The sequence below is a fragment of the Channa argus genome, chromosome 9 (genome assembly GCF_033026475.1).
Source record: "Channa argus isolate prfri chromosome 9, Channa argus male v1.0, whole genome shotgun sequence".
In the NCBI taxonomy this organism is placed as follows: domain Eukaryota; kingdom Metazoa; phylum Chordata; class Actinopteri; order Anabantiformes; family Channidae; genus Channa; species Channa argus.
In genome coordinates, this window is record NC_090205.1 from 9,315,641 (window position 1) to 9,332,377 (window position 16,737).

Below are 16,737 nucleotides of genomic sequence, written 5' to 3' on the forward strand. Positions count from 1 at the left end.
AGCTAACTTCAGGCATGTCAGTCCTTTACTCTGCCTGGCCAGTTACTTTAGGATGTTTTATAGATATAGCCCCATGTTTCTCTTAAACTGTTAATTTAACTGATGATGCTATGTCAGGCCTGCACAGCAGCCATTTTTTCTTTTGTTTCTTAATTGGTCGATTGATGTAAGCACTGTTTTAAACTCATAATTCAAAAAGCTTCTTTATTCAGAGGATGATGTCTTACTGCTTTCACCGTGTGTGTCAGTGGATGGAGAGGACAAAAAAGCGAGACGCAACATTTAGTAGTTAAATATACAGCAACAGGTATTGGTCAAAAATGGCAATCAGTTACATCAAGGATTGCTTAAAAATAAAAGAATAATAGAAATTTGTCCTTTTCCTGTTTACGCCATGTTTATATTCAACAACCCCATCTGTTTGTACACTTGAGTGTCGTCAGAGGTCACAGATTTCTTTTATAAAAGGCAGAGGGTTTCTTTAGCACAGCAAAGTGGTCGGAGCCTTTGGGCCCTTACAACATGTTAGCATTGTCTGACTACAAGTCCCAGAGAGCATTGCGACAAGAGCAGACGTGCGACTGCTTATGACATGAAGAGAATTTGAATGCCACTTTCACATTAAAAGATGATTTAAATTTTGTGGGAATTAACTAGTTTATACAACCAGTAAGGGATTGATGTAAATGTTTTGCTTGAATCTGATTGGACTCTTTGTTTTTGCTTTGAAATGTTCTCTGGATGTTGTAGTTGACATCTTTACTCAAACTGCTACAGAAACAGTAAAAGCTGAAGTTTTTAGCTTGTTTGCACTGGTGATTCAGTCATGTCCCTCCTAGTGTTCAAATGCTCTGACAATCTGTTGATAGCGTTTAACGGATAAATGTCCTTCAAGTTTCTGTTGGCACAGACAGAGGCCTTGGTAGTCTGTTACCACCATGGAAGATCCAGCACCTCTCAGGTGAACACATGGCATGCTGGGAAGAAGGAGGTGGTCTATGTTAGGAGTATTCTTTTCTAGGTTATTTTACAGTCAATTATCATCAATAGAGCATCCAGAGAGTATTAATTGTAGTAAATAATTGCACTATTTTACATCTGTGGTCCAGCACATGTCACTTGGACAAAAAACTGCTGGATTGCTTATCGCCAGAGAAACAGTTTAAAGGGCGGTTCTTCCAGGGGAAACGGTGATAAAGCTTTCAAAATTTCGGCTCGAAGGAGTCAAAGCACGATGGAGAAATCACATTCGACATGTTCATCGTCTTGAAGGTGAAATAAGCTGTGAGGCTGATGGAAAATATAGTAGAGCAGCAGCGGGAGAAATTCCCCCAAGCAACAACAGGTTGAGGGCTGCACGGGCTGGGGGAGAACCAATCAGAGGTCTTGGTGGAAATTAATCAGCAGCCCTTTGTTAAGCTTCATTAAGGCTCCTCAGTTTAACGTCATCCATTAGCAGTCCTGGGTAGCCCTCTCGAACTCTTTATCCTGTTGCCCCACCTCCTCCTCTTCCTCCTCATCTTGCTCTTCTTTCTCGCTCAGTTCCTCTCCGATCACGTCTAGCCGCGCCTCCTGCCCCTTTAGCACCACATCCTCCTTCTCCTCCTCATAATTTGAAAGCCTCGCAGCATCCTGCAGCTGAAGCCGCCGCTCCTCTACCAGCAGGAGGCGCTCTCTGACACCCTCTGCAGCTGCCGCCATGTCGCTGGGACTTCCAAAGTACTGCTCAGTACTAAAATGACAGGAGAATGAGTTTAGAGTGTTTACTATATGGAGTTTTTACTTTTTAAACCAGAATTTTAAACCAAAAATGCTAAAAGACTTTCAGGTTTTAGCCATCACTATGTCAATTTTAGGCTCGGTTTTAGGCTAAGGTTAGGATGTGGGTTAGACATGTGCTGGTTAACTTTAAAACAGTTCTAATGTAATCTGAAGTGATTTATCAGCCGACTCTGAAGCTCTCAAGCATCTTTCAGTTGATTCTTCTGGGTTTCTCTCTGAATTTATGCTCTCTATGCTGATAGCTTTTATTTATTACAGCAAGGCAACCTTTTTTAACAATAAAGCTCTAAGTTAAACAGTGTCAGGCATAAGACAGACAGACAGAGTTAATAACTAGCTGGTGATAAGTGGGGTTAAGCTAACATGTCCTGTGAAGAAATATGTACCCATCAGGGAAGACAACAGGCATGGTCAGTCTATCCAGCAGAGTTTTTCCCGAACAGTCAACTTCATTCAAAGAATCTGCATCCACACATTTCTGTTGAAACACCTGAAACACAGTGAGAAAACACATGCTGAAGGCAAATTTACACTTTCAAAGTTACATGGCGGCAACAGTGTGTGAGTCTGTGTGACATCAATTTTGTCAGCTACTAACTACACATGCACTAGAAACCCCTGGTTACATGCATTTGGTTTTCCATTCTACCCAAAGTCAGCTCATAAGAGAAGCCTGCTGATGCACAGGTCAAGCTCCAGTCTCCTCATCTGAAGAGAGCTGCTGTTACGCCTGTGCAGTTAAACAGCCTGACTCACCCTCTCAGCGGTGGTGTGGAAATTCAGAGCCAGCTCCAGCCTCTGCTGTCTCTCCTCTGTGCTGACGCTGAACTGTTTCCAGACTCGGTTGAGCCTCGGCAGTGTTTCCCCGGACGAGCGAGTTGTACAGCGCAGAGACTGACAAAGGACAACAGTCGCCTGCAGCAGCTGACGGCCATAATCGTAAGTACTCTAAAAGAAGACACAGGAAGATAAAGGCTAAGCTCCTAGTGGAGAGACACTTTTCAAGTAGGAGTCACTATAGTGCATTGTAGGAAGTTCCCACGGTGAAATGGTTGAGGACACTGTGGGTGTAATCTCGTAAGTAAAACTTCAACTATAGGGTTGAGCGTGGTCTTACCTGAGCAACATCCACAAACTTCCTGTGTTTGTCCAACATTGACCTGGTCTCCTGAGAGTCGTCACCGAGCCTGACGTGAGTCTTCAGGAGAGCATCCAGCAGCTCACCAAGCCAATCTACTGCCTGAGCACAGATACATACAAAGAGCGTTTATTGTGTGTGAGTGTGAGTGAGTGAGAGAGAGTTGGTGCCATGATTCCTACCTGTAAAGCATCCTCTTCACATTTGAATAGCTGAACCATCTGTAACATTTTCAGCCTCCTCACATCCACCATGTCCTCACACCTGCAACACACACACACACTCTTAATCTGTTGACATGAAATCTGCCACATAAAAAAACTAAATCAGTGTGAGGTTCTGCTTTTCTTACTGATAATTTCTCTATTGTTGGCCTGAGGGAGTTTAGAGGAAACAATAAAAAGGTATTAAAATGTAAAAAGCAGCTCCCTGCAGCACAAAAAGAAGGTATTTACCTCTGCTTACGGAGCTGCATCTCTTCCATCACACCCTGGATGTGCTGAACGTTGTCCTGCTGTTCCCCAGCTGGGCTCTCGGTTTCCTCCAGCGACCATGACGGCGGGCTGCACATCTGTTCTAGCAACAATGCCCCCTTTTGACGCAGAGAAGCAAGACCCGCCTCTGAACGGAGGGGAGATGGTTAATGTCATAGAAAACAATTTGTTTCAAAAAGATAACTATCAGGAACTTGGGAGGAAAATTGTAATTCATGCATCAATCAGAGCACGAACCGACAGTTTGCAGCTTCTCCTCCAACAGCTTGAGGTTTTGTTGAATTGAAGCACCGTCAGCTGGAGCAACGTCAGCACAAAGCATGCCCAGTAAACCATCTAATTGCTGGGACAACTGCAGACACAGATGCAAAGCTTTGATGGTTCAGTGAAGTTAAAACACAACCACGACTAATCTCTGTGCTGGATGCATGAAACTGAAAATAAGCTTGTATTACAACCTGTGAGGACAAATTTTACTTCTAAATCATCATTATGAGGACATTTCTGGAGGTCTTCATTGCTTTAAACAGCTGTTTTAACAGGTTTAACGTTGAAATGGGATAAGATCAGGGAATGCATTAGTTCAATGAGGATCCTCACAAGTACAAACATGTTTGTGTTACCTCCTGTGTGGTGCTATGAAAGGCCTGAGCCGCCTGCAGGACGTTCTGTCGGCTCTCCAGCTGAGCCGCCTGTCGGTAGCAGACGTCACTTAGCTGCTGCTGCAGTGTCTTTAGCTCCGCCACTTCCTCCTCCTCCCCAGCACTGAGCAAGGCAGCGATCTGCTGGTTCAACTCCACATAAACCGCAAACCATTCCTACACACACCCGCACACACACACACACACACACACACACACAAAATCATCTAAACTAAAACATTGAACTGACACAGAACAGGACAAAACTACATTGGGGTTTTTTTGGTACGCATAACCAAAACCATCTACAGAAATAAATGCTGCCTTCAGGTTTTATGGAAACATTGTTTGGTGAAAGCTGATTCACTTGGCTTTGGATGATTTTGTTACTCTTCCTAAATAAATTACAGACTAACTTTTTTAATCAACATGTGCAAACAATGATCTGTTTGTCTGTGGCCACCTATCTGTGAATCCTACAACCTAAAAATGTCTCATAAAGTCTGCAGAAGTTTTGATCCTGGCATCTTTTGAAGTTTTGCAAATGACAAACTCTGCTCAGATCTGCATTAAACCCCAGATCTAGTTCTTCAGTTAGTCCTTATCACATGATTGTGTGTATGTGTTTATTCAACGCGTTTAATTACACTGTGCTGACTCTCTATTTCCTCGTGTTTCTGCTGTAGGGACTGAGCCGCTCGCATTGAGTCTCCGATTGCCTGATGATTCTTCAGAAGCTCCGAACCTGGACCCTGCAACCAGGTGACCACCTAAGACAAGAAGAAAACGCAAAACATAAAAAGAGATGTGGCACAGAGGCAGAAGTGCGTGTGAGAATACAGTGCATGCAAAATACAATCCATTTAACAAATTAGTTTTTATCACTTGTGATTTTTGTGCTTTGACATGTAAGAATCTCAGTCTCAGTGAATTTCTGAGAGGAACCAGCAGGGGGTCTCTCGCTCCATCCATCTCTCTGTGATGAAGTTTACACGATCTGAACAAATCACATTAATATTTGGGTGATCACCATTTCTCTAATAAAAACTCAAGTCAAGTCAAGTGGCTTTTATTGTCATTTCTACTATACACAGTGGTACACAGTACACAGTAGAAACGAGATAACGTTCCTCCAAGAACCAAGGTACAAACAACACAAGCTATAATAAAGTGCATCGAGTGCAACCAAGTGCAAACAGTGCAGACGAAAAAACAGTACAGACGGACAGTGTAGACAGACAACACAAGTAACACAGGACAGGACACAAGACACAAGACCCAAGTCAGTGCCGACCAGTAAACCTACTGTATACTATTTTACAGTACAGTACAGTTCAGTTAAGTGTGCTAGGGGTGTTAAAAAAAAGAGCAGCATGTAAACGGTATGTAAACGGTATAGTGCAAAACTGTTTCCTTTACAAATCTATTTCCGTCCACTTTGGGTTTTTTGCTATGGCAACACAATCACATTTACATGTTACAGTAAATCTAAATGAAATCCAAAACTAATCCCACGACTGAAGAATGAGCTGTGAGTATTGAATTCCACAGAAGAAGATAAAGAGCTGAAGTAGTTATTATTAACTTAAGTAACAGTTTATTCTAGTACATGTGAAGAAAAAGTGAAAACTCTGTTAAAACTCCCCAGCACGTACATTGATGTCCAAAAGTTTGGTTTTACAGCCCAAGATTCATTCAGTTAGTAAATCATTAAATCCTCACAAATCCTCTAGACACCAAAAATGATGATGATGAATGTTAAAGCTTCTTTTTACCATTTGCTAATTTTATTGAATTATCGTAATCATTAAATACAATAGTTAAAAATACAAAAAAATTACACATACTACTATTAGCAACATACTACTACATACTACAGTAACATCTGGGACTGTCTCTCCAGATGTGTGTGTCAGTGTCATGGTTTAATTGTATTTATCAGGTCAGTGATGCCTTAAAGAGCTCACACAGTTTGGTCCAGAACTAGGCCAACCCCCCAACTCCAAATCCTCCAGGCTAGCGACAGATATGTAGCAGTTACCATGACAACCCCAGGCTCGTCTCCAAGACTATGGCTTTACCCCTTTACTCCCTGTGGCTGCAAGAACCCTAAACCACAGCGGAAATTTTAGGAGTGAAGCTGACACTGTTCTGAGGATCAAAGGTTGAAGGCATGATGAATAATAATAATAATAATGTTTGGAGAGGATGCATTTACACAGAATTTGTTCAGAATCATAAACTGCAGTTCGAAAAGGTTTATGAGACATTTGTAAACCATGACATTAGGACATTAGGAGACTAAAGCCTATATTAGGAGAAACAGTTCACATTAGGAGACTAAAGCCTGTGCAGTAAACATGAAGCTTAGCTTGGCATAAAGACTCGACACAAGCAGGAATTATGACACTGCCTCTGAATTCCAACTATTAGCACCACCAAAGCCCCAAAGTTAACAAGTTTCATTTTACACAATATGAAATCTCAGTCATGTTTTGTTTTTCTGCTTTTTTGCAGCCAAAAGTGAAATTGGCGGAAAACCTACTTCACCTCCTGAGACACAGCCGCCCTCGCAGTCGAGCCAAATGCACAACAGAAACTGTACGCAGACCCCAGCTACAACTACAACACTTTCATTATAAATTCATTTAGTTTAAAATCCAAAACTATTTAGTTTGTTATTGTGTGCATTAAATATTCACATTTGAGTAGCTAGAATCAGGCAAATTTCTATTATCAAATTGATTTCTAGTTAATTTTCTGTCAATCAATCCATCCTTCTTTGCCATACGACTCTTTACATTTTGGCCTTCCTGTTAAAATCCTTTCATTTTTACAGAGGTTTCACATCTGAGTGTTACCTGCATGACCTTGGCGTGGATCTCGTCTAGCTGTGTGCGCTTGTTTCGCTGCCTGCAGAGCTCCTGGTATTTGGTGTACTGCTCCCTTAGCGAATCCAGCAGCTTCATCACCTGAGGCTGAGCCAGCAGCTCCTCCTCCATGGGACACCAGGCTGGACCTGAAGGTCAGAGGTCAAAGAGAAGCCAGGTTGAAAACCTGTGGCGCTGCAGTCTAGTGCTGCTGACGTAACAGACACCAGGCAAACAGCACAGCATCCTCATCAGCCAATGAGCTGAATAATCAGAGTAATGAGAGTTTTTCTTGCTTTTCAGCACAGAGCCTGTTACGATTTAATTAGGAAAAATAGGAAGTGTTTTCACTTTTAGCATGATGACTAACCAGTGTGTTAGCAAAAGAAGCACTCTCTCTGACAATGTTTGCTTGAGTACATTTGCCCAAATCTAATAAAAAGCACGACAGAGCTGCTATCATTACTCTAAACTCTGATAATAACTTCCACACAGTGGGAAAATACTTTAGCGTGGGTGTGCCATGAGTTTTTTAATCAGCGAATTCAAGGCAAACAAGACACAGAAAAGCATATTCTGAATTACTGCATTCAAGCTTCAACAACAGTTGGAGGACTGACAGCTGTTTTCTCACCTCCCTGTCCTCCTCCTCCTCCCCCCTCTGAGCCGTTAAAGCGACGCTGTTGCAGCTCTGACAACAGCTCGTGACCTTTAGGCAGACAAACGCAGAGAGAGAAGATTAGATTTGAGATTTAAAAATCATGTTATAAAAGTATCTGAGACAATAGTGCATCAGTTACAATATGAAAGGAGCTGGTTGAGGGTGGAGGGTGGTACCACAAACAAAGACTCCTTTCACCTCCACGCAACACAGTGACACAGGCTGCCCAGTACAGTGAACACAGACATCCATCCATCACTCATACATCCTTAGTGATTATTTAACTCCAGGTCTTGTTTACACCAGGCTAAGTAACCACAGCCCCCTTCTGTCCACATACATCCTCCAGGTTAGGCTGAGGCCAGACACTGTGCCAGAGAAACCAACTGAATCCAGAAGTTTCAGTCACCACGCAGAACTTATGACCACAAGTGAAAGTTGAAATGTGCAGCTGATGGAAATAATGTGCTGTATGTGTTGTTATTCTGACTATGTCAGCTTCTCTATTTACCACTTCTGCACTACATTTGAGTGGAAAACTCTTCACATGAGAAGAATGTTCTTAAACAGACTGTTCACATCTTATTTCAGAGTTTATTAAACAGCTTTTAATTTGTTTGGAAAAAAAAAACTTATTAGGAAGTTTTTTACACTGTCTTGTCTTGTGCCCACATGAACCACAAAACAAGTTTTTCCTGCTCTCATCTTTCCTGCTGCTCACATATCTGTTAAAAGGATGCATTAAAATGCAATTTGCACACACGTGATGTGGGACAACATCCACTGGTCTCAGTTTGTGCAAATGTTTAGAAAATGACATGGTAACACCAAACCGTGTAAGATAATATCTTGATTTGACTGACTCAGACAGCTGAAGTCTCAGAGAGAACATCAAATTTGTGAATTCTGTGATCAAGCCTCTGAGATCTTTCCCTTTGAATATGAATTCCTACACATGAGAGATTTAGGTGATACTTTGATTCCGGTCTAAAACCTTTCAAACAGTTTTTACATTTTCTGTTACTTTAATAATTAAGTGTAATTAAGTAATTACACTGAGTACATCAATAGAATTACTCCTTACATTACTAATGCATAAATAATTACAATCCAATAATATCATAATGTCATTAATGTGTAATGAAGGATTCTGCGTCAAGTATTTTTTAAGATTTGCTTTACATTTTTAATGCAGGACCCTTGTAAAAGAGTATTATTGTGGTACTCCTACTTTTACTTAATGATCTTCAGCACTGCCAGTTGGTTAAACACTTACAAACCATAGTACATGCTCCTACTTCTTCCCACTATCACAACTACTAATTCTTCGTGTAGAAGACTTTTATTACGAGTTTCAGTGCGTTTCCATAATTACATTTGTGTTTTTAAATCAGACTCCGTGCCATCTCTCTGTAAGGCACACTTATATGTTCCACTACAACACTAACATGAGTTGTAAGTTAGAAACAACTAGAAAACATCTGTATAACAAACATTTAATTCAGAGGAGTTTAAATGAGAAAAAATGATATTCACCCGTCTGAAGGACTGTCTCAGGGTCAAAGGATGGCAAAACGGCACAGTCAGCTGATCTGTGGAGGACAGAAAGACACAGCTCTGGATGTAATCTGTCAAGTCTATTTAAACACTAACTTTAATGTGTGTGTGTGTGTGTGTGTGTGTGTGTGTGTGTGTGTGTGTGTGTGTACGCACTTGTCCTTGTCCACTGCACTACTCTTGTCACTGTCATTGATGATTGACAGCTCGTCCAGCAGCGACGTTGACTCCTTGGTGAACTTCTCAAAAACCTGGAACAAACAATGACAAAATGAAATCAACCATCCTCAAATCTGAGGCCAAGCTACTATAACAAGAGCTCTTTATTTTAGCTGATAAGAACATTAAACTGTGTTGATTTATTTAAATAAAAAACAGCCACCAGTCTCTTGTTGAGCCAGTCACTGTGGTCATAGTCCAGACTTCCCCCAAAGTCGTCCGTCAGCTGACAGGGTTCAATGTAACGTGTGAGCTTGTTTGCCGAAACCAGGATCACCTGACAGGAAGCACAGGCAATTTTTGTATCAGAGGACATGTTTTTAGTAGCACAGTTGTCAAAGGGGTAGGATTTAAAAAACTCCCCTCAAGCACTGATGACAGTTTTTTTCGGCTGCCAAATCAAAAGAAAAAGACAGGCTGTAAAGATCATGACGGTGAACATATTAATAATTTTACACTTCTCTGAATAATTTTTTAGGTCTAAATCAATCCAGATAAAAGTCATTGTGATTTTTAAATTAAACCCCTGCTTTATCCCCTGCAGAGAAAGGTAAACCGTCTGTAAAAGACCGGTACGTCAGGTCTGAACCACTCGTACATTTCATTCTTATCTAAAAGTCTGATCTAAAATTCTGAGTTGGGGAAAACCACAAATTCTCCTAATTCACTTGTATGTGCCTCTTATCCATGAATGTGTTTATGGGTGTGGTTGTTGCAAAATGCTCAAAGAGTTTCATTTTGTAGTATGTGCCACATGTAGAGTTATTGTTTATACGGCAGAGTACACGGAGTATCCTCATCCTGGTGTCTCATTTACATATTAGATACAGTACACACTGTATATAATAGCATGGCAGCTTTCATGATATGGAATTTTCCTTCAGTTTGGGTTAAATCCACAACATTGTTCAGCCTGTAACCTGTGTTGTCTCAGTTTATTGTAATTTTACAAAGATGATTATGTGAAGGGCTGAGCAGAGTGAAAGTGAGCTGTTTCAGAGCAGGCAGAGAAAGGACTGGGTGGGGCAGGGTGGATTGATTTTGAGCTTAAACTGCAAATTGTAGCTTTAGATGTCTCAGCGAGTACATCAAACAAGCTTCGAGTAAAAATCTGTAAAAGAACTAACTTGAATTGGTTTCACTTACTACATGAGAAAAGATCCCAACATAAGAAACCAAGCGTGGAAACATTCAATTATTCACAGTTTGCAGGATTTGTGTTTTCACATCAATATAATTTCTAAATTGTGAAGATTTATTCGACTCATTAAATGCAAGAAGTCAGTTTAAAGGACTAACAACAATACACGGACGTGCCAAAATTAATTAAGATCGCAATTGTAAAAATATTTAATTGATTTTATTGTTCTTCTACTAACTAATGTTAATTGTAGTGTGAGGTCGTTTGACAAAACATTTGCACCATTGTATTTTTAAGATTCTGGTGTTTTCACAGCATTTTATTTTACTTATATCTGGGCCTTTATAAATGTTTCAAATGTTCTATTCCAGCTTAACCAGCTTAACATCAATGCATCCAGGACAAATGCCAAGTCACAGAAGAGACATAAGGGAAGTAGCAGCTCCAGTGTAGGAAGCTGTGCTACAACATGGAAACTTTTTCTCAGGAATTACTGGTTGTTCAGTATTTCAGGGAATTTGGGGAGAGCATGAATATGAAGAAAACGCTTACAGAGCCCATTAACAGCCTGACGCTGAAGGATCAAATACTGTGGCCAAACAAATAAACAATCTTATCTTTTACTTCAACATGTGGACATTTACAACATGTTTTATCCTTATATAGGGTTCATAACTCAGCACTCTTAACTGCATGTGAAAGACAGGTCGCTTTAAAGTCAAACAGCTGCTGGTGAGTGTGTCTTCCAGCTGTCACTGGACGCAACTCAGCCTACAAGTGTGTTTATTTAAATGTTAGATCAGACATTTGAGCAGCTGCACAACACACACCCCACTGTGACATCCAAACACACACTCATAGTTTAAATGAACACCGTCACTGGAAGCCGACCTCTAGTAACTCTGTGGGTTAGTTTCTGGAGTGTGTAATTACTAAAATAAAGATTAAGCTCTCTGCTAGGTTTACACAATAAATTTGATTCAATTACTTATCAAGGCAAAAAAACATTTTCTTCTTTCCAAATATAGTTGGTATTTAACCTCAAATTACACTTGAACCAACAAAAGTATTGTGAACAATGTGAATAAAGTAAATCTGAATCATTCGTTAAGTTCTTAAATGTCGGAGTGCCCTTGAACACACAGAGAGCACACAATGATGATTCTGTTTGGTTCCACAAAATGACGTTACAAAGATTGACAGTGGTGAATCATCTGTCTACAGCAACTTTCAAGACACTTCGGAACCAACAACCTGCTCCAGTTACCATGACAACAACCGGGCTGCCAACATGGCTGCAAAAATCTGGGTCACAGTGACAACTGATTACAGTCAGTAAAACCATCTGTTGTAACTGAGGAGAAGGTTGCCCCCCCCAAAAAAAGGCTAAAACACACACACACACACACACACACACACACACACACACACACACACCATTGATCCTGGCTCAGATTTCCATCAGCACTCAGGACAGTTAATGATGCTCAAGGTTATTATAACACGCCCAGTTTCTCTCTATTGGATATCAGGTAACATCACAATTATGCATTTTATGTGTGTGTGTGTGTGTGTGTGTGTGTGTGTGTGTGTGTGTGTGTGTGTGTGTGTGTGTTCTTCAGTAGTTGTGTGACAATTTTAGAACAATATCCTAATTGTGAGGACACCCTGACTTTACAACTTCAAAAGTATGTTGAGGGTGAGGACTTGGTTTCAGAGTCAAGATAAGAAGTCCTTTAGTTAGACATTTAGTTGTGATGGTTAGGCTTTAGGGTAAGGGGCTAGCATTGTGTCAAAGAGTGTCTATAGCATCTATAGCAAGTACTGTAGTGTCATTTTGACCCATTTCTGGCTAAAAAACTTCAGAGGCTACATTTCATTGGGGAAATCTATCCATGTGACAATTTAAAATATTCAACACAAAACCTCACAGAGGACAACAAATCAGTAGGATTAATAATAATAATAATAATAATAATAGCTTTATTTATAAAGCACTTATCAAACCTCTGGGGATGAAGACTGTGTGTGAAAAGGGAGGGTAAATGAAGCAGTTAAGAGGACAGCTGCAGTGAGACTCACCTCAAAGCCCAGGCGGTCTTTCTCCTTCCAGAAGCAGAAGTGTGTGACCTTCTTATCCCAGAATTCATCAGGCTTCACCACGCAGACCAGAGACACCTCAGCTGGGATCACATTCTGAAACCGCATCAATAGCCTCATTATTCTCAGCTCTTCACTTTTCTGACACAGTAATGCACTCATACATGACCTTATTGGGAGCCTTGTTTCTCTGTACTGGGCCTGGAGGGACATTAAATGTGCTTGTACCTGCAACATGAGCACCACAGTCTTCACAGTGTTCCACTGGGACCTTCGCCCATCCACGATAACAGTGAAGCCCCGAGCTTTACACTTCTCACTGGGATAAACACAGACAAAGCATTTTAAAGCACGAGGATATCATTTATAGTCCGAAAAACATGCACAAACATTCACTTACAGAGTTTCCTGTTAATGCACGGTTAGACATGCCTGTCTGAGCTGACTTTCCTAAAATAATCCTTCTTAAAATAGGCTAAAATAATCATGCAAATTCATCACAAGTTCATTGACATTGTTAAACCTGCACAAATTCAAAGAACGCATCTCAAGCCAAACACGCCTTAACACATAAAGTACATCTCTCTTTAGAAACACACAACATCTGTGAGAAACCTGCTATTATCCAATGGCTCACTACCCTTCTGTCCTAAACTAATAACCTAAAATGGTGTTGCCAAAAAATATATAGACATGCTTGAAAGGGAGGAGGGTCATCTTGTGTTCAGGGTTGTCACATATTCAGGACAAATATGGTAAGACCCAAGTTGTAGAAAATGGAATCATCCTTTAAGCTTTTTACAAAGCGGTTAAACATGATGGATTCTTTCCAAGGTGCAGATCCAGAAGCTCTCTCCACTGACATACTAACTCCAAACATGTCCAAAGGCATTAAAAATAACACTTAACAGTCGCAGATTTACATAACTGCACACAGTCACATACCAGACTGTCTCTATCGCTGCCAGTGCTGCTACTACTGCTGCCAGTGTATGTGTTTACCTGGGGATGCTGAGGAGGTAGTCCAGCGTGGCACTGAGCTCCTCCATACTGGTCTGATCTGAGTTGAGAGGGATGGTCAGGATCAGACCACTGCGTCGGTCTTTGCCCCCTACCCAGGGACAGTCAAACAGAGAAAGACAAGAAGTCTTGTTACCAAGCCTGTAAACTGAGATTTTAAGCGTGTTTTGCTGCGGACATGTGCCGGCGTGTTTTACCTGACAGAAAGGCCAGTTTCTTCTTGAGAATGGCGAGGATGGCGGTCGCTTCCATGGTAACAGTGGACATCTGAAAACAAACATAGACGCTTTAATAATAGATTTGCCCAGATCTAACTTGAAGTTACACTGACATGAATGTCAGTATGTTGTTCATTGGTCACTGCAATTGTTCCTCACAGGATCCTATACTACATAATATACATGGTCCACAAATCCTTTCATGGTGACCTTGTGCTAAATCCAGAAAGTTGTCTGAAAATACTCACTTGAATTCTAAGGGCACTTCCCACATCTGGACTCTTCTAAATGTCTGAATTCAACACTCACACATGCTGTTACTTTTACCAGGCGATTCAGACTGTGAATGCTGCTCTTACTTTAAGTCTGGTCTTAGCTTCAGATAAACTTTAGAAACACTTGTGGTGTTCGACTGTAGTCCACAGGCTCAGACACAGGTCCACCCCACATGCTCGTCATCCGCTTGCTCACAGCTACTTAAATAAAAACCAAAATTGTTACCACTGTTACTGTCTGAACAGAAATAGCACAGGGCAGTACAGATGCCCCACTGCTCAGATGGTCATTACACACTAAAGCAGCACACACACACACACACACACACACACACACACAGCCCTACTGAAGTATTATAGGAATATTACAGAGACAGCACAGTCAATTTCCATAAGGATTTGCTCTCATCTGGCATTTCTCCCAGCAGATTCTTGGCCTCACATTTAGCTCAGCCTGTGATTTACTGTCTGTTTCATCAGCATGTTAGTGAAGCTAAAACAGTAAATCATTCTGCTTACATTTGCCTCAGTTTGTTAGTTTTGTACATAGAATTGTACTTTCTCTCTGCTTTTCATTTATACTTTTTTTTTGTTGCCGTTTTATTTTTTGGGCCAATGGCCTTTATGTTTGCTCCATTTATTTTCCTCAACGTATTTTTATTTAAGGCTGTGTGTGTTGTAAACCAACTTCTGAGTGATGTGATCCTAAATGAACACAAAATGTTCTTTTTCCCATGACTTAAAGCCAGTTTGGATCTTTGGAACAAACGTGACATTAATAAAAATGTGACATTTTTATGTGCACTCCTTAAAACTTTGTATTTTAATTGACAGCTGCTGTCAGTTGTTGCTGAACAAATCTGACCAAACCACAATCACACTGCCATTGCTCATTTAAATAAAATTTATTATTTAACTTTGATTTTTATTTTGTTTTTTTGCCATAAACATTTAAGTTTGTAGATTAACTATGACTCCGAGGTTTCAGGGGTTCAGATGTTTTATTATTTTAAATTTTCCTTCACTTTTACACTGTTAATAGCATTTGGATTTTGAGTTTGTAATCGACTATGCTGCTCCACCCATTTTGGCTTTTCATACAGATGTGGTTATTATCAGTATTATTACACTCCTCAGAAGTACTTATTAGTAGTATTTGAGACAATAAATGAGTGTGTTACTGCAGCACCAGTCTGTCTGCCCTACTGCGGGGTTTTTCCTCCTCCTCCTCAGTCTGCGGCCTGGCTGCAGCTGCAGGACGACCCGGCTCGGATCGGTTTGTCTCGGCTTGGTTCGGCTCGGCCCACAGACACAATGACCCACATTCAGCGGCTGCAGTCTGCGGCTGCCGCGGTTCTAACCCCCCTCCCACCGCAGACTCGATCCGCTCCGTATCGACAACTTCGGGATCGATCACTTTTGAGCATTGATCAGGCGGATGTTCTTACCTTTCAGTCAAATCTGCAGCATTTTACACAGTCCCGATCTTTTTTCTCAGTCCTCCTCCTCTTCTCCTCTGTCCCTCCTTTGCCTCTGCAGTTCTTCCTCTCACCCTCCTCCTCCTCCTCTCAGGCTGATTTAACAGCAGATGCCGACTCTGTTTTCCATTAAGGACATTGAGGATCTCAGTTTGTTCTCCGTTTGCTCCCAACAACAGTGGAAACACTGAATGCAGGCGTTGGACCTCGCTGCTCTGCGCAGCCTCAGTGAAGCCAAAAACAGGAATCCGACTTCCTGTAACGCGGAATTTCAAAATGAAAGCCTGAATGTTGGCATCCACATTTCTGGGTGGACTGGGGCTAAAAGTGTTTGTTGGTTCTCAGTTTACCCCATTCTATAATGCTCAGAAAACACTTGTTTAGAGTTGAAATGATTAGTTTGCTCACTAAGAAAATTACCATAGATTAATTGGCAACGATTTGTTTTTCTGCAAAGATTTAGTTCTAGTTTACTATCTTTTTATGAGAGTAAACATATTCAGGGCCTGGCGATGCAATTTCAATATGCTGATGCTGTCTGTTTTTATCTGACATTTTACAGACTGCAGAATTAATCATTTGTAGGTGTGAAGGCATCACAGTCTGGAATAAACGTAGTCTGTCTACTAGTTCCATGCTCCCCTGTCATCCATTCCCCACTGTGGTAACCATATGTGTGAAGGCCTGGTCAATAATGGCCATTTCACACCTCTACCCAGGAGGTCACACCTAATGATTTAAATCACGGGATCACGGGCTGTAGCCGTTGTTAACATTACTTCCTGACAATTCCTCACACCCTCTCTATTGTCCATCTAATAAGGCTTTCTGGGTCAGGTAAGCAACAAAACCACCCAGGAGAGTTTCCTGCCAGCTTTCCTCAGATGTACGACGCTACAAGATAAAGTAGTGAGGCGTAGTGCCATTTCTCAACTTTACCATAAACTTACCTGGATTAAGCTACTTCCAGACCTTCACTGGCCTGACCTGGTCTAATCTGCACCTCCTCATTACCCAGAGGAGGAGACATTATTATTATTATTTACATTTCTGAATTTTCATTTAACAGATAGCTTCCATTGACTCGGCTGTTTCTTCCACTCCCCTTAACTTTAGATGTGAAGAAAAAGCTTGGTCAGGTGA

At 41.0% G+C, this 16,737-nt stretch overlaps 1 protein-coding gene across 1 annotated transcript; it reads right to left on the reverse strand.

Annotated features, from left to right (window-relative positions):
- Nucleotides 1-190: 190 nt before the first annotated feature.
- Nucleotides 191-15,822, reverse strand: sestd1 (SEC14 and spectrin domains 1). The gene is made up of 19 exons (XM_067516102.1): nt 15,565-15,822; nt 13,821-13,890; nt 13,606-13,714; nt 12,832-12,922; nt 12,586-12,699; nt 9,526-9,639; nt 9,300-9,394; nt 9,123-9,178; nt 7,560-7,634; nt 6,917-7,074; nt 4,703-4,825; nt 4,038-4,232; nt 3,652-3,766; nt 3,376-3,541; nt 3,103-3,184; nt 2,900-3,022; nt 2,539-2,730; nt 2,169-2,272; nt 191-1,732 (listed from the first exon to the last, which is right to left on the reverse strand). The coding sequence occupies exons 2-19, from the start codon at nt 13,888-13,890 to the stop codon at nt 1,453-1,455; spliced, it is 2,262 nt and encodes a 753-aa protein (XP_067372203.1). The 5' UTR covers nt 15,565-15,822; the 3' UTR covers nt 191-1,452.
- Nucleotides 15,823-16,737: the final 915 nt, after the last annotated feature.